General features: G+C 36.4%; 1 protein-coding gene across 2 annotated transcripts; it reads left to right on the top strand.

Annotated features, from left to right (window-relative positions):
• The first annotated feature begins 1987 nt into the window (after positions 1–1987).
• On the top strand, positions 1988–26894 carry LOC135652913 (mechanosensitive ion channel protein 1, mitochondrial-like). Of its 2 annotated transcripts, XM_065174251.1 has the most exons (9): positions 1988–2145; positions 9403–9676; positions 9764–10313; positions 16779–17050; positions 18589–18689; positions 22675–22782; positions 24710–24928; positions 25677–25816; positions 26473–26894. In XM_065174251.1, the coding sequence occupies exons 2-8, from the start codon at positions 9478–9480 to the stop codon at positions 25788–25790; spliced, it is 1563 nt and encodes a 520-aa protein (XP_065030323.1). In that variant the 5' UTR covers positions 1988–2145; positions 9403–9477; the 3' UTR covers positions 25791–25816; positions 26473–26894. The 2 variants fall into 2 exon arrangements, with proteins under 2 accessions (XP_065030323.1, XP_065030320.1); XM_065174248.1 differs by having other exon boundaries at positions 9403–10313.
• The last annotated feature ends 260 nt before the right edge of the window (positions 26895–27154 follow it).

Genomic DNA, 27154 nt, shown 5'->3' with positions numbered 1-27154 from the left:
AATTTATTAAATATAAAATTTATAATACAAGCCAATTAGGAAAATATATAAGGAGTATATTTAAATCCAAAAACCAAGTATATTTAGTTCAGTATAACTAATTCACATGGATTTATTTGGACCACATCATAAGTATATGAGGTAGTAAGTATGCTTTTGTAATTATTGATGACTATAGTAGATATACTTGGATATATTTATTGACACGTAAAAATGACTATTTTAAATATTTTATTAAGTTTTATAAATAAGTTCAAAATGAAAAATATTTTATGATTTCCTCTATTTATAGTGATCATGGTGGTGAATTTTAAAATTATAATTTTTAAGAATTTTATGAATTGAATGGGTATTATCATAAAATTTTCACTTCAAGAAATCTATAATAAAATAGAGTTATTAAGATAAAGAATAAAAAATTACAAGAGATGGAAATGATTATACTTAATGAACATAGCCTACTCAAATATTTTTGAGTCAAAATCGTTAACATAACATGCTATATCATAAACAAAATTCTTATAAGTTCTCGTGCATTTAAAACTCCTTATAAAAAGTTGAACTATAAAAAAACCAACATTAAATATCTTATTTTAAATGACAAAGGTATCTCTGATACAAAATTAGATATTCGTAAGCTTATCGAGTTTTCAATAAGATATTATTAGTTATTTAATAATCCATTCATGTTATTTTTTATGGATATATTGAAGCTAAAAATAATAATTTTGATGATTATTTTGAAATCGATAAATTAAATTTGAATGAAGATTCCGTCTTTAAAGCAACTTAGATGCATTTACTTCCAAACAAATTTTACATACGGAATGTATGTATATAAATGCATATCCTGAGGAATTAATTATTAGAGATACATTAAAAGTTTATATAGATACTATTTTTTTAATCTCAAATCGATTCTAAATATAATAATTTAAAAATGACTTATGGGTCTTGACAATTCATAAAGAGTTAAATTAATTTGAACTAAACAAAGTTTAGACATTTGTTCATAGACCTAGTGACTATCTTATAATTGATACTAAATGGATTTTTAAGAATAAGTAAGATGAACAAGATGTTATAGTTTGAAGCAAGACTAAATTAGTGGTAAAATATTTCAACAAAGAAGAGAATATAGATTATGATTAGATTAAAGCCATAAGGATACTTCTTACCTATTTATATTTTAAAAAAATTAATTATTTTAAATAGATATCAAAAGTAATTTTTTAATGATTTTACTTTCAAAAAAATTTATGTTGAATGATCACCGAAATTGATCTTTTTTAAATCATATTTATAAATTATCTAAGGCTCTTTTTGAATTAAATGATTTTTTTTAGTTAAATAAGCTCCTGCATATAAATTATATTTTAGGATTTAGGATATAGGGTGTGATGATTATAAGATCAAACAATTTATTACTGTTGTTATATATCGTAAGAGAAGCAATTATTGAGGGGGAAGTATATGTTGAAAGCATTACCACATTTAATCTTACAACTTAGCATAACTTTGTGAAACAGGGGGTAGCATGCTCAAGGAGTACATTAATGTAGTAGAACATTTGTTAGTTGCACATATCCAAGTGGCAATCACCGAATGATTTGTTCCTTCTAATTATTTATGAGTTCATTTGTCATTCTTCACGTACATAATTTTTTGCTCTCGTCAATGTTGTTCATAATGCTTCTTATGGTTCAGTACATAATTGCATCAACCCTTCTTATGTGCTACGTACAAACAGTCTTAGGTGACTTGCAATCTATTTGGTACTGATCATTTACTCGTTCTAATATATGCACTTCTATGGGAGGGATTAATCGTAATTGGAGTAATTAGCAGCTTCATTGGAAACTATTGTTATCGTTAGTGGTATAGGAGATATATATGATTAGATTTAGATAAAATGCTTTCCCCCAAAATTATTATTAATTTTCTGTCAGCAATACGGGTCGAGCCTAAAGGAATTGGGTTTATTGGTTCTGTTTCGGTCGAACCAGATCTTGGTAAACCTAACAGCGCGGGGTCGGCATTTCCTTCCCATCGCCGAACCACGGCGTCTTCCTCTCCATCGGCGTTCGACGGTGGCATCTTCCTCCGATGAGGGGTTTTCGTGCGATCTCCGGCGGACTCTTCTCGGTAACACACACTCGTTCTCTCCTCGTTCTCCTCCGTCGTCTCCCCCTCCCCGGACCCCAACAACACCCCAATGCCTCCTCCTCCACACACCGCCGCCTGAACCCCGACTGCGTCCCCCCAGACAGCATTATCCGCTGCCTTTCCACCTCCATCTCTCTCTCTCTCTCTAGCACCCTCCCCCACCCCGGACCCCGATATACTGTTTTGGAACATTGTCTATCAGCTCCCCTTCCCAGATCCCTCCTCCCTCTTTCCCCCTTCATCGCAAACCCCGGCCAAACCTTCAACTCCCCGCCGTCGCAGCCCCACCTCCCCTGATCCATCCTCCCTCTTACCCCCTTCATCGCAAAACCCCACCAAACCATCACCCCCCACCTCCCCTGAACCATCTTCCCTCTTCCCCCTTTCGTCGCAGCTTCCCCCCTCCTTCCCGGACAGCATCCTGCCCCTCCCTCTTCCCACCTTTGTAGCGGGCGCCCCCTTCGTTTCCCCTTCCGGACTACAGCTCCTCCCTCCTCCCTCTTCCCCCCTTTCCCCGACATCATCGTCCCCCTCCCTTCCCCTCCCAGACCACAACTCATCCTCCCTCCTCCCCTCCCTCTTCCTCCTTTCATCGCTGGTCCTGCCCCTCCTCGTCGCAGGTCCCCCGTTCCCCGATAACATGCTTCTCCTCCCTGCACCCAGACCACAACCCCCTCTTCTTCCTCCTCCCTCCTGTGCTAGAATTTTGAATTGTCACTTTTGATGTTAATTTTTAATTGTTAATTTTTTACTATAATTTTGAATAATGTTAATTTTGATGTTAATCTTCTTTCGTTTTGTTATTTTATTGTTAGATTCGGATAACTTAGCACTTTAATGTTTTGTAGATGATTAAATGAATGCAATTTGATATTTAGTGGTGATAATTTGAATATGAAATTTTGTGGAACTCATATTTTGTATAAATTTTATTTTAACAATCTTAATTATATTTTTTTATCATTTTTACATTGGCGAGCATCTCACATTGCTCGGGCAAGTGCCTAACATCTCATATGTTTTGGAACCTTGACGCTTTTGGCAACACTTTGGTCCTTGTTTCCTAAGAAGCATGGACATGGACACGACAACATTTCATTTTTTAAAAATTTAGGACACTGACAAGGTGAGGAGACATGTATATGTATATATGTATATATATATATATATTCAATTTACATTAGTTTTATAGTATTTATATTTAAATTTTATAAAATATCATACGTGTTGAAATAATTAAAATTATTTAAGTATCCAAAATAAAAGTTGAGTACGCCAAATAATTGATATAGTTGATATATGTTTCCTTGCGACGATTTTCAGATTTCGTTTCTTGTGAAGCATATGGCCCTCACGTGAGGGCCACACAAGCACAGTACCGCATGCGAGTGTCTGACATGTGTGTGTATGTATCCAAGTTTTTGACACGTGTTAGACATGGACATGTCCACCAAAATCACGAGTTCATGCTTATTAGGTTGTTTCTGCTGTTTATTGTGTTTTTACCTATGATTTACCACTTGATGATCACTCTAAGATCTTGACCTAGGCCTGGTTCTGCTGGCTATGTCATCTTTATCATATTTATGGCCCTCTGAACACTAAGGGCAGTTTATATTTACTTGGTCAATGAGATTGAACATTGGTATCATTATTTGTTCTTGAAGACCCTGTTTTGTGAGATTGTACACGGTTAAAGAATTTCTTCTGGACTCTTAGTTCATGTTGCTCCTGCCAGTGGATTGTTTCTCCAACATTTCTTCATCCTGTTGGGTCAGGCCTTGTTTTCGTATGGTTCTGTTCATATTGCTCTAAAGGATCCCTGCAGCATATATACTGTCTGACCATGCATGCTGGAATTATTTTTCGTTTGTTGAATGAATGGGATTAATTTAAAGCAGGGAATCACCAGATTTTGTGCATTGCTATCTTGGAGATTGGTTTTCTTGATCTGAAAATTTTGACCACTTTTTTTTTTTAATCTTGGAAATTCATGACCTAAATGTTTGTGTTAGTGGAAGCAATTGGCTTGTTTATGAAATTGATATTTTAGTGGAAGATGGTGATTGACAATTGATTTTGAAGCGGAATAAGCACTGTGCATAGACAAGCAGAGATTGGCTATATTAGAAGAATATAATCCTTGTTTTTTTCTTTCATGTGCATTATCCCCAAAGGTCAAGGCAGGACTAATGTTAGATTTTTTTTTCTCTTTGTACTTCCCACATTGCTTGAAGATTTTAGTTTGGAGCACAAGTAAAATTTTTGTAGATATTAACTGATTTTGAGATACAATAGGAGGTACATAAATGCCCATAAGGCTTTTTAATCATGATATGCAAGTAGTCCATCATCAACTTTGGCATTTTTGTGGATCTTCTCCTGGGTTAGAATATTGTTTAATTTGTTTCACATTAATATTGTATTGAAATCTTCTTTTTGATTTTTTCTTTGGCCCTCTAGAGGTTGTATACGGTTGCTCTGGACTTTAGTCAGTCATGATATCTTTGGGCCAGAAAGATGCTGAGGGATTTGAGTCGATGGTTGGCCTTATCTCCTGGACCACCTTAGATGTGTAAATGTTTTGTTACTTTGAAATGTCTTCACAGTGCAAATTACCCGGCACTCAAGCAACACCTAGTCAGCCTTATATTTTGCTTAGTAAGGTTTTGATTGTCTGATGCGGATGCTGATTAGAATCCAATGGAAGTCCTCTCTGTGTCTGTCTCAGAGTGATGTGGTATCAGGAAAAGGGAATTTCGACCTGAAATGCAAGATTGTGTCGGGGATGATTATGTAATGGATCTGCCAATGTATTTGGCCTCTTTGTGTGAGTTATCCCTATTGCCTCAAATTTTTGGAGTGTTATTTCGGTGGTTGTGTCTAATTGAATTTGATTCGATCCTTGACATTCTGCAATGATTACATGATGCCTTGTGTACGTGGCCCATTTAGAGAGCACTCCATGTAGCAGCCAACCAAACCACCAGGGATTCAGAAAGATAGCAATCTTTGTGATGAATCATGTTCGACCAATGAGGTGCTGCCAGGTCATCCATCGATATGAATCATCTGACAAACGAATGGTCCACCAGGGGCAGCCCAAAGTTCACTTAGAGAACTTAGAAAACCCTTATGAAGGTCAAAGATGACTTCCAACTCTTCTTCCTCATCCTTCGGTTGGGACTTAGACGAGTCATCGGGCTTGTTACCACCATCGGTGTCGGTTAGGTAGACTACCTCCTTTGAAGGGGTCAATGTCGCTACTCTGAGGGAGGATGTCCATTCGGAGGCGAATCCCTTGGGTAGTGGAGTCCCGTAGTCCTTGACGAGATCATTTAACTTCTAGTTGTGCATTGGCACTAGAGTAGTAGCACACGTTAGAGAAGCCTTCCACATCTCGGTCGAATTAGAGTTGATTGTTGCTCTGCCTAATGATTGGCCCTATACACAGAATTATTATCTCTGCAGATACACAAACACACTGTAGGCAGGACTCTGATTCCCCCTCTATTCTTTCTTTGTTGAAACCTTCTAGGTTTCGAAGTTTTGTCTTGCCCAGGTAGCGTCGAATTCTTAGCGCTATCTTATTACCTTCACTAGAAGTGTTGGAGGCTTAGTATTACCCCGATGTTGACCCTACCGCATTTGTACTATAACGTTTGCTTTAGAGATATAGCTTACTTTCTTTCTTCCTAAATCAATTGTAAAGTTAAAGGGGCACAAAGTTCCAATAAGGGCTAGAAAGGTAGGTTCTTTTATGTAGCTTTGAGGAAAGGTGGCCTTTTATCTTGTATTAGGCCACCCAAAGTTTGCCAATGCTCCCCGGAGGTTGCTGGGGGCTAAGAAGGAGCAATTTCATTGGATTGCCCTTGACTTATTCGAGTCCACTACCATCTTCAAATGAGCAATGGATTATGGATGCAGAACTCAATCTTGTGTCTCACTTCCTCCTTTTTTGTTTTAGTTTTGGCTTTGATTTCAACCCTTTTCTTATATGCTGTGGACATGGACTTTACGCAAATATGTTCAAGGCAATTGATAAAGCAAGGCAAGCTGGTGAAGCACTCGTGGACCCCCCGCGTCAATCTTCCCATAGGGATGAGCAGGGCAACTCGGGCGCAGAGGAGAGATCGTCGGTGGAGATCCGAGCATCCTTGGTTCGTGTAGGGCATTGGTGCTAAATTTAATGAACAAGCACCAAGGAGATCCTTCGTGATTGCTACCCAACCAAGATCATGGATGGATAAGTCATCCTCCTCGAAGCGATTTGAAGACTCAGCTCCCCCTTCCTTATAAGGGGGGAGACTTCTCGAGTTACTAAGGCTTCCCGATTTGGGGGGCCTCGATAGGAGCGATAACAATTACCATAACAACAACAATAGCAATAGAAGGTAGGGTCTTCAGTGGCCTTGGACCAATTAATCAATCCACTGCCCATGATTTACGAATCTGCCCCATCAAACGGACTTTGCATCTCTATAAATCGACATCCATATGGCTCGAAGGGGAAGGACCCGGTGAAGAGGTGGAGGGAATGTTAGATGGAGTTGTGGCGAAGTCGATACCCGAAGGGGCCTCTACTGAGTCCATAGGCGAGGAGATGATAGTTGCAAAGCCCAAAGCCCCACTTGCTGATGTGGAAGTTCTTGCTGTCAAACCTCCTTTGGCATATGAGACCATTGTGATTGTTGACGATGCTGTCAAACCTCCTTTGGCATTTCTGATTGTTGACCATTATGAAGTAGTATAGGTGTTGAGTTGCTTGCCTTTTGTAAATTTTTTCTTTCTCTATTTTTTTGATTTTGTTATCGGGAGATCCTAATTTTATTTTATAATGAACTCTCAAGTGTAATGTAAATATTTTTTTGTCAATGAAAAGTACAACATTTATTAGGCTTTGAGTATAAATTTCTTTGCCAAGTCTGAATCCTTGTTATGAATAATAATTTTTAAATTGAACTATATTCTAAGTCTTAGGGATATGTGAACCCTCTAAAGTTTGAAGTCGATAAATCCATGGTCAGCTGTCTTTTGAAATGCAATAAGGGTCTTCCTAGTTCGATGCAAGTTTTCCTCGAGAGTGAGAACACGAGTTAGAAGAAGTGTTATACTCGGGACCTCACAAGTTGACATTTCAACAAATAATTGATAGGCAATGCAAAATACAAAGCTAGACTTCGCAAGCTTTAAATGGTCGTGCAACATAAGTGGTGCAAACCTGAAATGGCCACAAAATCGACAATTAAAATGGGGGCTACCAAGCCTGCTACAAGCCCTGTACATGTCGCCTAAGACATGTATAAAATCGAACGACACAAACATACAGAAACATTACATCAAATTACATCGAACACTTTGTCTACTGACTTCTCTGTAACAACAAGGCGATGAGGTGTTGACAACCATCAATATATTATGATCCCCATATCATATGTTAAACCCGATCATTGTCTAAGGGAATGTTCGATCAATACACATCATCAATAATAGCCTCCGATGATTTCAGTGACCCTTTACATTTGGACAACATCCTATGATTTGTCAAAACTATGCGCTAAGTATGAGTGGTTATGGAATCTGACTATAAAAGACCTCATAGTACATCGACTTACATTATATTAAAAATATTTAATACAAACTATTACCCGTCAGATGTGGGCTACTTTCACTTTTGTGTTGGAGGAACCTTGTTGGGTACATTTTCGATCTTGGTTTTGCAAGTCAATCAATTAATTCCTCAATCATCCTAGACACCAATAGTACACATTTCTAATTGATCCAACATTATTCTTGTGACAAATGCGATCTGAAGCCAAGGAAGCTTTATTGCATTAATCAATGGAATAGACAACCAAACTAGACATTAAGAATTATGTTTAAGTTGCTATGTTAGTAGGTCTATTAGGTCGCACCTTGACAACATAGTTATCAAACTAATCTAAATTTTATAAAGAATTAAAGTTTCCAAATTTAGATCCAACTCTAATGCATAAAGCAAATTTTAAATTTGACCTCCGACATGCAAAACAAGACATTCTTCATGTAGTTAACAAATGTTAGTCCCGTTGTCATTGTTAAGCTTAATTATCTCTTGTAGATCTCAATACATTGGTGATAACAGCACTAAGATCCCATCACATCAAAGTCAATGAGAGACACCACATCACCTTATGTAGTGAAAGCCTTATTAGAGTACTAACCCAATAACTTGGTTATTGATGCATAAGCTTAGAAGCTTTCAAATCCAAAACGAGTTTGGATCTTAATCTACATCCAATAATATGTATGCCTAAATCTAACAGAAAACATGGGGGCTTACAGGCTTCACAATCCGACTCTTCAATGGATCCATTTAATCTGATCCGACCCGGCCTGGCCTGTCTTATTCCTATATAGATTAGAGCCCCACATAGCACAAATTGGGTTGAACCCCTGCAAGGTCTGATCATCATGTCAAGTGGCCTTCCGTGACTTAAAGAATGACGAACCACAAACCCAAGTAAAGAATCCGTCTTAAGAATCTCCACCAGGAAGGTCGGAGCCCATGAATTCGGTGTCCCAATTTCTTTTGACGGTTAGTTCCCTTCTACCCTTTTCCTCTCCTACATTCTTTCCACTTTCTTCCTGATTTCTTGAATTTTTGGATCGTCAAATGAATGGAAATAATGATGAGAGTTTAATGAAACATTTATTAGAATCTAATAGCATTGATCTTTTGGATCTTGATTGCACGAAGCCAACAAGATCTAATTTCCCTTTTTTTTGGGGTTTCAAGTCAAAGAAGGATCTCAATAAGTCACCTAATTTGGCATATATCCTTATATCTCGTTCTGAATAACCAATATTGTAAATAAATCCAATTGGATTAGTTAAAGATTTTTACATCTTTCTTTTAGAGTTATTTTTATTGATTATGTCTTATAATTTTTGATATCCTACAAAATTTTAATTTCTTTCTTGTTCTTGTTTAATTTTACAACAAATTAGAAGTGTTGGAAACTAATCTTAAGGAGTAAATGTAATTTAGTGGATACTAGTGAACTCATAATCAGTGTTTAAGGCACTTTGCTCTGGTTTCATTAGATTATCCTCTAAAATGCATATTCATTTTTGCGTGATAAGCAATCTTCCTTTTTGAATATTAAAACATGCTAGCCTTTTGTTTTTTGATGGTAGGTTCTTTACCTTGGATTTGTAAATCCTATTTATAATAATTTATATATTATTTTGCAGAGTCAATATCTTGGAGCATGTTGTATGGGCAGAAGTTTCATTCTTGGTGATAAGTGATTCTGAATATATATAACAATGGCTGGATTTAGAACAACATTTACTAGGTCGTTCTACAATGCCATAGATTCTTGCTTCAAGGCAAGATCTCTTGGGTCATTCATCTCTCCACTTGAAATTTCAAGGCTAACCTTGTGCAGTGTTTCTTTAGTATCACGTGACCTTACACCTGACAAATACAGTGTACAAGACTGGCCTCGGCAACATACAAAAACAAGTAAGGGCAAATTGTTTACTTTCTTCCCTTTTGCTGAAACTTGGAGTTGCAGAACTGATGGCAGAACGTATTCAACTACACTTCCAGTTAGCAACCAATCAATCACAAATTTGTTAAGCTTTGGACATACTTTATCTCCATGGTGCTTAAATGCAAAATACAACTATCGAACATATTCTTCCCATTCTGGAGGCAAACAAGATGGTGTCCAAAGTGCTCTTGAAAATATTGCAAGTACAGAAGCATCAAAGGATGGAAATACTGGTGCTGTGGGGAATGACTGGGTAGCTATACTTGACCGTGCTCGTGAGGCTGTTGTGGATGCGGCTATTAGCACAGAAAAGAAAGTTAAAGACTCGTATGATAATGTGACTCCATATTTGCAAGAGTTATATGATTCACATCCATATCTGGAGAAGGTGATTGTTCCAATCACTGGGACTGTGTCTGCTACATTGTTGGCTTGGTTTGTCATGCCCAAAATATTCAGGAAACTGCACAGTTATGCAACGCAGAGTCCTGTTGCTTTGTTATCGGGGAATTCAACCAAAGAACGAGTTCCTTATGATAAAAGTCTATGGAGTGCTCTAGAAGACCCTGCGAGATACCTTATTACATTTGTGGCATTTTCTCAACTGTGAGTTTCTTTTGTTGTAGTTAAAACTAATGACTGCTTCAATATATTTGTCATCATTCTCATTTTTGCAGTTTTTGTATGCTAATCAACTTTTTATTTAGTTTTTCATTTCAATTTAGGAACTTAACTATCTTTTGCACACATATCAGCTTATTTTTAAGTGGTCTCAAACATTAAAACATGCAACTTCTGCTTGTATTACATCTCAAATGTTTGGTTCCATTTGGTACTGGTCTGCTTACTGTTTAATATAGGATCCACATAGTGAATTTGTCGAGTTATACAACCTATATTGGACTTATTGGGTGAAATCACTTCTTTCGTGTCCCAGTTGGCTTTCAGATCAGTATATGCGGTATCGTAAATCTTATCTATAACATGTTTTCTGCTGAGCTCTTATCCATAAGTGCTGTTATCGTGTCACATCACTGGAACAGACCCTTGTTACAAACATTGAGAAACTTAGATGAGGGGACATTTAAGTTATATATATTAGCAAAGATAAACCACTATGAACCAATGATTGAAAATTCGTACCGTACCAGAGTTTCGAGCTTTGCTCGGTACGGTACAGTATGGTGTACCGAGCGGTATGCCTAATTTAGGTGTAAAATCCTCTGAAAATACTTGAAAAATAGAAAAAAAAGTTAGGATAGGGTTTTCAAGTTAGAAATAAATACAGTAATAGTATAAGTTTAGCAAAATCAATGTAAATTAGGTAAGAATAGTGTCACATATCTTTTTTGGGGTTTGAGGAATAGCTTTGTGCAAGGTTCGTATTTCGGTCCATTACGGATTGTCCTTCTATAAATATTGAAATATCTACAGAAAAATCATTTGAATTTTTAGATTATTTTGTTACAATATAAAAATTAAAATTCAAATGAATTAAATAATCACATATGTAGATATACCTGATTACTAATTCTATCACCAAAATGAATGACGGACCTTCACGGGTGGTGGATTAGGGTCGTCGATCCTATGCATCTGCATATCAATATGATATGTTTGTTGTACCTAATCCTGAAATTGATCTCACGACATAATGTATTGATACATTGTATGCCATTGGTGCATCAATGTGGTGATGATTGTAAGTTGATCGTCATGAATTATATTTGTCCGAGGCAACTCCTAAGGCATGTATTGGTGAATGTTTGAGCTTCTACTTTCGCTACCGATCTGTTGCTCCGTATCACACTGTTGCACAGAGAAGTATGACTATCACCGAATTATTGTTGGCCATATGATTCTCCATAATACGACGACTGTGAATACGATAAGCTTCGTTCTGTGTCTACATCATGTAGGCTCTGTCGTATCTGCTCAAATTCATCCACTGCCTTCCCTTTCTCCTTCCCCTTCCGCGCATAAACTTGACCAGTACCTTATCGAGTTCCGTGATCTGAATCTTGGGTGGCGTGTATAAAATATTGTTCCTCGGTCCATGCACCACCCTCAAGTTGTGTAGACGAGACCAACGACTATTCGACGTCGTCACCATCATCCGTCGAGGCACTGCTGTCCATGTTGCTGTCATGTCTCTGGACCGAGCGAGTTGATGAATGTGATTGTGAAGGTGTCTCATCGCTCGACTCGATTCTTTCCAACGATGTGACTGTCTTCCCCTTTGCCTTTGCACGTGGGCGGACGATTATGATCGTTGGGTGTCTGTAGTTCCTTGAGCAGTTTGACTCGATGTTGTTTGACTCTTGCCACATTGTGATCGAGGGGGATTTTCCACTTGCTGGGATTGTGCTTCCTCTTCTTCCATTGCCTCGGTGATAAAATGCGAAGGACGTTGAGGATCTCCCACCTAATTAAGTAGAGGAGCGTCATGGTTCTCTGCCGCTTCGACCCACTCTAACATCGGCTCTGAATCTTCGTTGTAGAATTAGAGGTCGATGGGATCAATATCTGGTTCCTCTGACTCCTTATCCAGCTCAACACATCGCAATCTTAGCCGCATGTTATAATGGACATATACCAGTTTATTTAACCATCTATAAGAGAGTTTGTTGCGGACCTTTCTGTGAATCAATGCAAACGTTAACCAATTACGTTCGCAACCATTAGATGTCGTCATCTTTGAAAGTACACGAACAACAACCTTCGTTAAATGTGGTGCATTCCCTCTAAATTGTAGCCACCACTCGACTACAAAAAGATATAAATAAGATTTTATTAGCATAATAAATAATTAACATAAAATAATTGATAATCAATATGTGTAACTTTTCCTCATCAGGATCCATAATGTAACGACACGATACAACTATAACGTCGGAGAATGAACCAACTGTTTCTCGGAATAATCAAGCATTCATAAGAGCATCAGTTGCATCAGCAGTGTTTGACAAGAGTCGATATATAACATTTCGTAGTGTCATTAGTAAATCATTTTGTGTTCCGAGATCATATCGATATTGAATTGTCGGGTTTAGATAATACGCTGCAAGATATAATATTGTTAGTATGATTTTTTATTATATAAAAAATAATAAATTAAATTATTCTGAATATAAATTTACCTACATTATGGATATCTTGATCTATATGAACTTCAGTCCGACGATCAATGATCTGTACGTATTGGTCGGTCTTAACATCATCTTTGAATGCTTTCTTGACCTTATCTCTTGCTGAAATCAGCATATATTTACGATACGACATCTATGGATGCTTGTTCACATCGACCTTATGGAGAACAATATAAAGTGGTTCTACACCTTTTATGATTTTAGCCATGGTGTCCCAAAATCTAAAGGAAAGAATGAGCTTTTCTATCTTCTTTCCATCGCTTATTCTCGAATATCTGGAATCAGACCACTCTTGTGAGGTGACCATTGCCTTCAAGCCATGTCTTTTTTGCTGTAATGACTTTAATGCACTAAAATTGGTAGCAAACTGAGTGACTCCAGGTCGGAGTATCTTATCGTTTACATACTTTTGCATTAAAGAGTAGATCCAATGATGATTATATAAAAACTTTGTAATTGATTGTGCTCGAGCTACATAATTCTTGATCGCGTCTAGCTCATCAATATCCTTTAACATTAGATCTATGCAATGAACTGCACATGGAGTCCAAAATAATGTTTCTATTTTTTCTATCAATTGCAATCGACCTTCTTGAAATTCGCTTCATTGTCGGTTATTATTTGGACAATATACTGTGGTCCAATCTCCTCTACGATGGTGTCCATCAAGTTCTAAATGTAGTTTGCATCTTGGATATTTTCAGAAGCATTAATTGATTTATGAAACATTACCTTTCTGTTGCAATAAACAAGAAAGTTGATGATACTTATTCTTGTTGGTCCTGTTCAACTGTCATACATCAGTGTCACCCCATATTCGTCCCATTGCCTCTTGAAGGATTTGATCCAATCCTTCAATTATGCCACCTCCTTATCTAAGTACATGTCGTGAATCTCTCTCGATGTTGGAGGTTCGATCCTTGTGCTAGACTTTTGAATAGATGAGACCATGCTCTGATAATATGGACCTTGGACTGTGTTGGTTGGAATCTTGTGGAAGTTGAATCATTTTGAAATTGCCTTCCCAATATCCCGCTTCTTTTCTTTTGTATATGCATCATCAATTCGTGTCTGTTTCACTGTTTATGGGGGATAGGCTTGATCAATATCAATAATATCTAGTGTGGACCTCCTGCCAAGACCTCTCATGAAACCACGGAGTCCACCATGCCTCATGCTACTAGTTTGGCCTAACTGAGGAGGAGCAGTTGGTTGCCTTATGTTGGCTGACCTCTGGATTCCACTACCACTGCCATGCTCCAATTGTGAGTCGGGTCGTTGATGCCTCATTGCTTCATCGATTATATACTGATACTCCAATGATGCACGAATCATAACTGTGAGATCCGGGTCAACTTCATCGCCGCGACCCTCATACTGATTATAAACGAGTTCTTACGTAGTTCTACAGTATTTTTCCTCAACTTCTTGCCTTCTTTGCTTGTTGTAGCTTACTTTAAAATAATTTACGGATCTTCGATGGAACCTTCTTGCATTTTATAACATCGGGATACCCGTCGGCCAAATGCATGTTCACCCGAGTTATTCCTCCACCTTTGTCAATGTAGTCACAATAAATACATTACCAATGATGATTGTTCCCATCTATCTTTCGGGTATGAACCCAAACATCATCATGTAACTGTTCCTTTACTGTCTTGACCCTACCAAATTTAAATCAAATAAGCTATAAAATATAAACATGTTGAATTGACCTAATATCGATCAAAAACCACTAATCACAGCATGAAATAATTTTATTAAAATATAACTAATCTTATTTTACTATCATAAATATGTGTAACACATAAAAAATATTAAATATGTTATTTTGATCCAGTATACATCAAATTATGATAAAATCATAAGTAAATACACTAGTCACGCGATTAACATAGTTAATTATCCATTAATTACTTTTCTTTCAACACTATAAACATGTCAAACACCCTAATGAATATTAAAGACATTGAATTGACCTAAAATTGATTAAATTTTGATTAAATTATCATTAAAATAATTAATTGCAGCATTGAATAACTTTAATAAAACCTAACTAAACTTATTTTACCATCATAAATATGTGAAACATATAAAAGAAACATTAAATACGTAATTTTGATCCAATATACATCAAATTATGATGAAATCATCAATAAATATACTAATCATACTATTAACATAATTAATTACCCATTAATTACTTCTCTTTCAACACTATAAACATGTCAAATATCTTAATATGTATTAAAGACATTGAATTGATCCAAAATCGATCATATTTTGATTAAATCATCATTAAAATCACTAATTATAATATTAAATAACTTTAATAAAACTTAATTAAACCTATTTTACCATCATAAATATCTTCAAATATTTAATATGCATGAAATATAAATATTTGATCTATTAAGTGTCTAATTTCGAATTAATCAATTTTAAACACACTAAATATAATATTAAAAATCTTAATTACTCTCTAATTAAAGAAAGAGAATACATACCTCTTGATTAAAAAGTTCTTCCTCTTAATCCTCCCAAATTAACCTCGATTCAATTCACAAATCATTACTTTGTAGAGTTTAGGAGAGTGCAAATGTGAGAAAAAATGAGTTTGAGATAGTTTAAGAGAGAGTGAAATGGAGTGAAATAGGGGGGAGGATGGGTTTAAAAACCCATGAGAAAGGACTCCAACGGTTAATTTGACCGTTGGAACATTGTTACAGGTCGGTAACGGTCCTGTACCGAGCGGTAACAATCGAAATTTCGATCATTACCGCCCGATATAGCCCCGTATCATCCAATACGAGACGATATCCAGTATTCCGCTCGGTAGTGGGCGGTCCGCGTACCGGTTTGCTGGCGGACCGGTACGTACCGCCCATACCAGGTGGTATTATTCGAAATTAAAAACATTGCTATGAACATTTATAGTCAAGAAAAGACAATATTCTGTTCTGAGTTTGTGTAGTTATGAACCATATGCATGAGAAGAAAACTCAGGGATGAGATGAACTTATTAATGCAAAGGAACAGAGATCAAGAATATTGCGCTAAATGCTATTTTAATTATGGTAATAGGGGAACTAAGAGTTAGAAGAAAAAGACACAAGGAAATTTAATATTGAAGTTGCATAATCACAGTTTGTATAGGAGTGAGGAATTTACAACTCAGAAAAGTGCAGAATTTATTCTGAACTCATTAGTAGAAAGCATATAAGATAATAGAGGAGCATACATGTTTATACATAATTTGAACACATGTGAAATAATGGTGCTGACATGATGAGGTTCGGAGCCATGTTACGGGAAGAAAAATTAAGCATGAGTCAGAAAAACTAATTGGATCACCATTTTAAGAGAAGCAATTATTAAGGGTAAGTATATGTGGTAAGCATTACCACATTTAATTTTAATCTTATAACTGTGTAACTTTGTAAAACGGGAAGCCAGGGGCTAAGATGGATAAAAGAGTACATTAATGCAGTAGAACATTTGTTGGTTGCACAGATGCAAGTGGCAATTACCAAATGATTCATTCCTTCTCAGTATTCATGAGTTCATTTGTCATTTTTCACATAATTTTTTGTTCTTGTCAAGGTTGTTCATAATGCTTCCTACTATTCGGCCCTTCTTATGTGCTAGGTACAAGCAGTCAATGTAACTTCTTAGGTGGCTTATAACCTATTTGTTTCTGACCTTTTACTCCTGATATATGTACTTTGGGAGCTTGCTCTTGATTGAACTGTGACTCTACCATCAGATTTAGACAGAATGATTAACCGTGTTGAGAAATAAAAAAATATTATTTAATCTTTCGTCTAATCGGTTTTGTGGAGAACATTTTTATTTTATTTATTTATGAAATGGCTTTGTAGATATTTAGCATAATGATTTTAATTTTTATTCTACGCTACAGAGGTATCATGATTGCACCAACTGCTACAGAATATCTATCACAAGCATGGAGAGGAGCAGTTGTTCTTTCTTTCATCTGGTTTCTTCATAGATGGAAAACCAACTTCTTTGCTAGGGCTTTGACAACCCAGGCCATCGGAGGGCTTGATCGAGACAAGCTGTTAACACTGGAGAAGTTGTCATCCGTGGGATTAATTGTACTAGGAGTAATGGGCTTTGCTGAATCAGTAGGTGTACCATTGCAATCTATTGTTACTGTTGGTGGCATAGGAGGTATGATTACATTTGGATAAAATGCTTTGCTTTTTCCCCCTAAACCATCAATATTTTGTCATTAGTATCTATATACCTGTGTCATTGTATTAATGATGTTATTTTAGCTCTTTGTACCTTTTCTTAACATTTTAAAGTCTTACAACTGCTAGAGATGCTAATTTTTCAGTGACTTAGTGCCAATATTTTGTGCAGCATGCTTTTAATGAAGAAGTTTTCTAGATAATCTTTATTTCTAGTCTCAGTTAGATTATAAGTGGGTCCAGTTTAGGTTGCATACGTGTAGTTAACCTGAATCTGAATCCAAACCCAGGCTGACCTTCCCAAAATACTATCTTTGCGGATTGGTTAGACAAAGAAACTAGTTGGTTCAGATAGCAATCTTTATTTCTAGTCTCAATTAGATTATAAGTGGGTCCAGTTTAGGTTGCATACTTGTAGTTAGCCTGAATCTGAATCCAAACCCAAGCTGACCTTCCCAAAACACTATTTTGCGGATTGGTTAGACAAAGAAACTAGTTGGTTCAGATAACAATCCACTTTTGAATGAATTAAAGTGACACAAGAGTCCACATCTCATCACATAGATGACATGATACACCAGCCGAAATAGTATATGTTGGCACATACTGGCTTCTTACCCTTGATAGAGCTCGGTGCTAGGCAAAGACTTGTGTAGCCAACCTCAGAGTTGGCTTGTTATTGCTTGTTCCTAGTCTTTGACTTCAGTCCCTAATTTTATGTAATAATTTCATGATTGTGCATGTTCTCTACAATTTTTTTTTTTGTGATTGGTATGTTATTAATATTAGCAAACTATTTTTTTAAACTAGGTAATTTTAATTAAGGAAATTTCCGGTAGCAGTGTGCAGTAAACTCATCTTTTTTGTTCTTTTTTTTTGGCTGGAATTGACACTTGGCAGGCCCTCTTGAAACTGATCATGTTTTAGATGCCTGACTGATGTATTCCATGTCTAATTGCTTTGCAATAGAATCAATTTATATAGCTGAGTTGTTTACTGTTGTATAAAATTAAATGTTTTCTATCATTGGATAATTTATTCTATCAATTTGATCATGAGAAGGTACTTTCTTATAGGTAATGAATGTATATCCATCATAGATGAAACACAACTCAATAAATAAGGAAAATAACCATCTGGTACAAAGTGGTATACCTCTTGTAGGCATGGCTTCTCTGGATTTTTGTGTTTAATTGTAGTAGGTTAAGGTAGCTGCTCACAAGTACATCATATCTTGCTGCCTCCAGAGTATTCACTAGTCTAGCTTCTAAATGGTAACCATGTTACAGAAGTAACTGCTACAAATACACACGCTGGCATATACACAACGCAGGCATGTGCGCTCGCACATCACTTTCCTCTTGCTGAATTTATTTATTTTATTATGGTAGACAATCGTTTTTATAGGATTCTTTAGGTATCTATTGATAGATGATGTCCTAATTTTTATATATTGTTTATTGTATATCATTCTTTAAACTCTTGGATAAAGATTTAGTTAACTTTTTTCAACAGGTGTGGCTACTGCTTTTGCTGCTAGAGACATTCTTGGAAACTTGTTTAGTGGCCTTTCTTTGCAATTATCAAAGCCTTTTGGAGTGGGCGACAATATTAAAGTATTTACTTTCTATTAGTTGTTTTGTATATATATTTTCAATCATAGTAGATCATGATTGTTAGTAATGCGAGTAGTGCCATGACATTCACTTCGAGTATCTGGCCCCACCTATAAAATTAATACAGGATAGCATTGAGCCATTGAGGCACAGTTTTGACCTGATCTTTGGAGTACTGCTGTTATAATGATATTGGTAGGATTTTTTGTACTTTCTCTTTTGAACTAGACTTGTATTTGTGTTGATCATAGAAATGGAGAGAGATGTTTGGAGTGCAATGTATCTGCTGGATGCCCCTTGCATTGAAACGAGAAAAAAAAATATTATCAATTTTAGCAATGTTTTATGCATTTAAAATGTAGGCAATTTGGAATTAATATAAAAATAATTTTGGGTCTAGTTATGAACATTTTGAGGCAGATGCTTAATTTTGCAGGAAATGATAGAAGTCATGTAGTAACCTCTACCTATGCTGCTAATGCTAAATTGAATTTACATGCACATGCCCAGTAACCTTCTCTACCTACTCTGCTAATGCTAAATGCAAGTTACATGCACATGCCCAGTAACCTTTTCTAGCTACTCTGCTAATGCTAAATGCATATGTACATGCACATGTCCAGTAACCTTCTCTTCCTACACTGCTAATGCTAAATGCAATTTAACTGCTTTTATTTTAATATTATTTCATTTACATTCAAGTATTGATCCTAGATATGAAATGGTCGCTCTCTTTGAACACCTCTATTTCTTTATAACCTCGCCTCAATAAGTATTCCCAAATTTGTCACCTTACATTTGCACTAAAGAAAAATCAACTAGTATCTATCTTTTGTTGTGATAATGTATCTTTATAGAAAATTGTGCTACTGAACTCATGTTGCACAAAGTGTCACCTAACTCCATTTCTCATTGTTTGATAGGTTAAAGGCAACCCTGAAATTAGAACCAGGGTTTGCTGTACCGAGCTGTACTGCTTGGTAATTGTTATTGACCTATACCAATCTGTACTGCTTAGTAATTGTTATTGACCTGTACCAATACCCTGAAATCGGCTTATTTTGAATGGTCAATTTGACCGTTTGAACCATAGGAAAGGATTTTTAAACCTTTTCCTCTACCACAGTTGTCCGCCCAGTGTGCAAAGGCGAAGACAATGGCATCAGTCACATTGTTGGAAAGAAACAAGTCGGGCGATAAGATACCTTATCAATCACATCCAACAACCTGCTCGGTCCAAAGACATGGCAACAACATATACAACAATTCCTCGATCGATAATGGTGGCGACTCTGAGGAGTCCATTGTCCCATCTACACAATTTGAGGGTGGTGCATGGATAGTGGAGAATATTTTACACATGCCACCTAAGATTCAAATCATGGAGCTCAACGAGGTATTGGTCAAGTTTATATATGGAAGGGGAAGGGGAAGGCAACGGATGATTTTGAATAGATGCGACATAGATTACGTGACGTAGACACAAAGTGAAGCTCATTGTATTCACAATCGTCGTATTATAGAGAATCTTACGAGCAATAGTAGTACGGTGATAGTTGATCATACTTTTCCGAGCAGTAGCACGACAATCGATTATATGATACAAAGCAGCAAATTAGTGGCGAAAGTAGAAGTTCTAACATTTTCATGCTTTGCACTAATATATGCCACAATCGTCCTTGCCTTGGGAGCTGCCTCGGACACGTGGTTCACGACGATCAGACTACAACCATCATCATATTGATGCACTAATGACATACAATGTATTAGTATACTTTGCAGGGTTTGCAATACCATACCGTACCACCCAGTATGGGCAGTATGTATTAGTCCGCTAGTAGATCGGTGTGCGGACCACCTGTTACCTAGCGGTATCAGGCATCTGGCCCCGTATCGAGGCGATACAGGGCGGTAACGGTCGAAATCGATCGTTACCGAATGGTAACAGTTCTTTAACGGTCAATTTGACCGTTGGAGGCCTCAAGGGTTTTTAAACCCTTTCCTCCCCCTATTTCAATTCATTTCACTCTCACACTCTCTTAAACTCTTTCAAACTCATTTTTTCTCATATTCTCTCTCTTATTCTTACATTTTCACTCTCCAAAACTTAACAAAGCAATGATTTTTGGATTGAATCAAATTTAGGAGGTTAATTTGGGAGGATTAAGAGGAAGAACGATCCATAACGGATCGAAATTGAGAACCTTGCACAAGGTTGCTCCTCAAAGCCCGAAAAATATATGTGATACTATTTTTCCCTAATTTACATTAGTTTTGCTAAAACTATACTAAATGCATATTTATTTCTAACTTCAAAACTCTATCCTAATTTTTTTTTTATTTTTTAGGTATTTTGGGAGGGTTTTATGCCTATTTTAGGCATACCGCCCGGTATGCCATATCATATCATACTGAGCAAAGCTCGATACACCGGTACATTGCGAGATTAAGAATCTTGATACTTTGTCATGAGATTATTTTTAGGATTGGGTCCGACAAACATATTAAACTGATATACAGTTACATAGGATTGACAATCTCGATTTATCGCCTGTGGAGTCCGGTCATTCTATATGGTGGTAGAATCAGGTATATCTGTCGATTAATTATTTGATTCATTTGAGTCTTAAAGTCTGAGTAGTTTAAAAAATAATTTAACAATTCAAATCATTTCTTTATAGATAATTTAATATTAACGGAAGGAAAGTCCGGAACTTATTACAAAGTTATCCTGCAAAGTCCAAAAAAGATGTCACTATTCTTTTATAATTTATATTATTTTTGCTAAAATTATACTAAATTTATATTTATTTTCAACTTAAAACCCTAATCCAACTTTTTTCTATTTAAAAGAAAATTTTGGAGCTATTTTTGGTAATTTTACCTTACCGTTGGTCTAGGTGTACTGATATACGGTACATTCGTACACCTTGGTATGTATCATACCGACGATTGATCGGTACATCGGTATGGACCGGTAAGAGAAATCTTGATTAGAACTATCTTTTTTTAGATTGAATTACAAGTTTGGAGGAGACATTGTGTTGTCTTCTATCTTTAGATCTAGGGCAAAGTATTAAAGGCATAATAACTCTTTTAGCCGTCTTGACTTCTCAAAACTTGGAAGATACTGGTGTACCCTCAAAAGCAACTACTGGTGTATCTTTCACTGTAATATTTTCACAATTATGTTATTGTGGTTATAATTTAAACTATCTAATCATGGAAAATTAATCAGAATAATTAGTACTCACTGGAATATAAAAAGTTACTCATTTTTCAGTGGAAATGAAATATATTGTTGGTAAACAAGTTTCTGCATCTAGAGAAATTGTAGAGTCAAGCATTGATCATGAAAGTTTCTTCTGTTGGAATAAAATAATATTGTACAGCAGTTTAAGTTGATATAGCTTCTGCTAGCGAAAAAGCTTCTCCCTGTATCATGGCAGTTGATGGTCATTTATGAGGTCTAGTTTTCAAAGGCCTTTATACCAGGTTTGGGATCCTGAGAAGCTTCTTTTGTGTGGACTGTTGTCAAGGTTTTATAAGCGTGACTCACCTACCTGCCTTTGTCATTGTGATAACATAACATATAAGACGTTTTCCTTCTGAATGCTGTTGCACACATTCCTTTTTGTAGCGTGTTTTGGCTTGTGTGGATAAGCAGACATGAAAATGTTGGGCATGCCTTATCTTCTGTTAAATGCTTGACCTTTTCTATATGATGTAAATGATAAAATTCACAAATTGACTGTCAAAACCAGCATGAGCAATGGAATTACATGTGATCATGATGGTCATTGCCATAAATGATGTTAGTTATTTGAGTCACATGCTTTCTTTCCAGATTTTCATATTCAACTCGACTAGTTCATCAGCTGCAAATAATCTGTTTTCTTTCAGCAAATCAGATGTGAAAGATATCTTGCTGTCTTTATTTGATTTGAGATTTGTTTTAATGATTTATATTTTTTGAAAAATGTAGGCTGGATCAGTAGAAGGCCAAGTGATGGAAATGGGACTCACCACCACGTCCTTGATAAATTCTGAAAAGTTTCCTGTCATAGTTCCAAACTCGCTATTCTCTAGTCAGGTGTGTATATAATAGATGTTAGGTGCTGACTCATTCACTTATTTATTAAGACGTTGCTACTATGAATTTCCAATATATCTGAAGTTTTTGTCTTATGATTAATTCGAGTTGTATGGAATGAAATACAAGTCGTGACAGTTGACACTGTAATGCCTTTTGTCCTCGTAGTGCAGCTCTTGGTGCAAGACAATACCATGCCTGAATAAGTCAGGCTATGAATTGGACATGACCTGGTTAAGGTTGAGTTAAGATGAATATAGAACTACTTTTACCATAATAGTCACAAATAAGATTGACCTTGTATGTGCACATGGTACAGTAAAAAATCTTGTTTTATTTTTTTTAATATAAGACGTACATAAATAGTCACAGTTCACTGTACTATCTTCCTGGAAGGTGGTTCTTGGGTTTCTTTAAATTCGTATATCAGCCAAGTTTGCTATAAGCTCACAACAAACTTAGACACACTTCAAAAGATAAGTACTTTTTAGAAATGTACAGAAACGTGGACTGACTTGCATCAGTAATTATCATGGATATTATAATTAATTGCTACTTAAAATACTTACACCGAAGGCATTGTTTGAGTTAGTGTGGAAAACAAACTAATATTTATCAATTATGTTTACCAACAGAAAATTCTTGGTAAGAAATGGGGATGTATATTTAAATTGAAGCACCAAGGAAACTCCATGTCATAAAGACCCGTAAACATTCTCTGAGCAATACGTCGGATGTATAGTGTCCTAGTAACATGTCATTTTCATTATCCATGGATAGTTCTTTCCTACCAGCCTCACTAGTGAACACATCCATGGTCCTAGGAACTCACTAAATATCAATTGCCTGACCTGACCAAGCAGATCTACTAAGTCAACAATATGGATTGGATGTATGTTTTTTTCGTTGTGGCTTGTCTGGTAGTGATCTTATATACTAATTGACCCATCATCAACTTTAAACTAGTGTATCAGACTTGATCATATAGAAATTTAATCAAATCCAGTGCAACTTGTTGGCACCCCCCGGGTTGCCAGGAGGTGTCCCAACTATAATTGAGGTCCAAAATTGTTTTTAATTGGATTGGAAAAAATATATTCTATCAATGCTTCAATAAGTTTTCATTTTATATTCTAGATTATGCTGGAGAGTTGATTGTTTTAGAAGATTGTAATAGTGAACAATTAAATGGATAATTAATATATATCCAAATTACTGTTGAAAAGCGCAGATGATTAATGTACTTTTTTTTAATGTCTGGGAGTATGTCTTTTGTCTTTGCACTGCTGGCCTTTTGCTCAGTTTTCTTTTTTTTCTGGTTCCTTTGTCGGTGATGTCAGTTCAAAGATTGATAGATATCTTGATTATCTGACCTAAGATCTATTTTGCAGCCTTGTCAGCAGAATAAGTGTCATCCATAAAAAGCATGCCTCTGCATGTTTTGTTTGCCAGTGTGGTACCTAGCATGCACATATGTACCATTCTGGCATGGCATGTGCTGCATGGACAGTTTATAATTAAGCTTTCTTTAGCATGTGCAGTTTCATCTTATATGGTGGTGGTATTACTTGACCATTCCATAACCTCTGTTTGATGGTCAGCCATTTTATGGATTGGTTAGACTGTTCACATTTTTCAATATATGTTTTGACAATATCAGCAGCCAATTTCTGTATCTTGATGGTTAGACAGTTGGTGCTGGATTCCAGGCTAATGTTTTGAACATTTCTTTAGTTATTTTGTTGACATTGAAATACCCATCTTCAGTCTGATGTCTGGCAGACTGATGCCATCAAGATATTTTCTTTAGTTACTTGTGCTAGACTGATGCACAAAAGCTATCCAAACCAGCAACTGGTATTTGTTATGCTAAATTGTGGTCATAGTGTTTGTTATCTTTTTTAACTTACATGAAAATACTTCCCAGGTGATTGTGAACAAATCAAGGGCTCAGTGGCGTGCTAGTCTTACCAAAATACCTATACGTATTGATGATATAGAGAAGATACCCAATATTTCTGAAGAGATAAGTTCTATGCTACGAGCTCATCCAAAAGTTTTCCTAGAGAAGGATGCCCCTTATTGTTACCTCTCTCGGATAGAATCATATGCAGAGCTTACCCTAGGATGCAACCTCAAAAGCATGGTGAGTTTTCTTTTACAAAATTTTACACCCATGGAAATCTTGTAAATGTCCACATCATCGTTGAAATGTTTCAACAAAATTTAGCAACCTTATTCTAGAATGCAATTTGCTAATTCCAAGAGCCCGGTGAGCTTTCTTTTAATTACCTGCACCCATGGTATTTTACAAATGCTTACACCCATGGAAAATCATATACGTGTTCACATCATTGTTGAAATGTTTCGATCAATTTTAGCAACCTTTATCTGGAATGCAATTTGCTAATTTTGAGAGCATGGTGAGCTTTCTTTTACTTCACCCTTTGTGACCATATACATGTGCACATAATTTTGAAATGTTTTGATCAATTTTAGCAACCTTTATCTAAAATGCAATTTGCTAATTTTGAGGGCATGGTGTGCCTTCTTTTACTTAACTTCACCCTTTGTGATCATGTACATGTTCTCATCATTGTTGAAAATTGTTAACAGTAATTGTTTATTGCAAAAATAAATTTATCATAAACCTTAATAATTTTAAATGTTGGCACAGGCTACTTAGAAGTCTGTGGTTCAACAAAGAATGTGAATTTGCTGTCATAACACACCCCATTATACACGCTTGAAGAAATATTAGTACTTATAGAACTGGATAAAATCTTTCTGATCAAGAATTACCATTACTTGTCTTTATGCTAGTCCTAGATTGTGAACTAGAAACTTTATATTTATGGCACAAGCTGCATTTGATGTAATTTTGTTGGTTGTAGAGAAAAGATGAGCTATTTGCCACAGAGCAAGATATTCTTCTGCAAGCGGCTAGGATTATCAGGCAACATGGTGCTGAACTTGGAAGTACCCTAAATGACTGCATGAAATGTTGATTCAAAATCAATGGATTTTGCTTAAGGTATGATTGTTATTTGTGCTCAACTACACAAAGCGAGCAATATGGATATTGCTATTTGGAGATGATTCTATCTTGTTTGTTATGCATTTCTTTTTGCTAGTACTTTCTATCTGGAGCATTTAACAAAAAATCTTCTTGTCTCTACACCAATACAAGTGCTAACGACTTCTGAACTTTGTTCTATTATTATTGTGTTGCACAGCACATTACATGGAGTCTTGCTGCGTGCCAATAAGGCTCAAATAGCTTCATGGTGCAGACCATGTCAGGCACTGGCAACCTAATGTGTGTTCTTAGACTAGATAGTTGTTGCCGCGACCACATTTCCCTTGTATATGTAACCAAATAACAACCAGTAAAATAAACAGCCCTGTTGGTGGTCAGATATCTTCAGAGGTAGTGGTAAATTATAGGTATAGGACATGGCAGATATTTTGAGGAGGGTATTTGCCAATTGTTCTTTTCCAATAGTTGGTAATTAATGTGTGCAAGTGTTTGTTATCTAGCTATGCTCAAAGTACTTCCATGATCATTATTTGACAAATCCGTATGTTAATTTCTGCATCTGAGAGATCATGTTATAATTGTTCAATCCCATCGACTAAGCTCACAGTTAATATCATTGGTGTGCACTAATGGATGATTTGGATGTGCAGGTCAAACTTTTTCCTTGTTCTGAAAGCTCTCGTCTGTGTTTGAAGAAAGAGATGACTGTATATGCGTGCATGTTAGTCTCTCTGTTCGAGTGTGTGATGACTGATAGATGAGCCTGTTGCCAAGGGGACTACATTGTGAGAAATAGGGAGGACCAGTTTAGGGTTTAGGCTGAAAACTGAACTCTCGATCAACTTTGATTGTAATCATCATCTTTATTTGTCAACAAGGTCTTCTGTTGTAATTGCAACTCTAGCGGCGTTTACAAAGCCGTGTTGGCTAATACAATCACATAAGAGGAAACGGCGGATGGGACGATAGGGCAAAAAAAAAAAGGGGTTCTTTCTGCGTCTTGTAAAGGTTATTCTTACTCATTCCATAACTCTTAACCTTGCAAGTTCGCATGATTATTCCAAACACTGCATACCTTCTGACCACTAGTAACAGTTTGATTACTGCATCCTGCGCCTCAGGTGACCATTATACACGATAAAATGAGGTTGACAGGTCTTCCGAATCCAACCACGTAGGTTCGGTACTGACGCAGTCGCGTGGGCCCCGCCTGGATTTTGAGAAGGCGATACGCGTTGCCTCCGCGGGGTCAACCAAGCGCGTACAAGGACCTTTTGCCACCCGCTCGTGATCCGGTCCGTCTGTCCCGGGTTTGACGGCTGACTTCCGGCT

This window comes from Musa acuminata, chromosome BXJ1-4, assembly GCF_036884655.1.
Source record: "Musa acuminata AAA Group cultivar baxijiao chromosome BXJ1-4, Cavendish_Baxijiao_AAA, whole genome shotgun sequence".
In the NCBI taxonomy this organism is placed as follows: Eukaryota; Viridiplantae; Streptophyta; class Magnoliopsida; order Zingiberales; family Musaceae; genus Musa; species Musa acuminata.
Note: the sequence above shows the minus strand (reverse complement) of the source record. Positions and strands in the feature narration are given on the sequence as shown.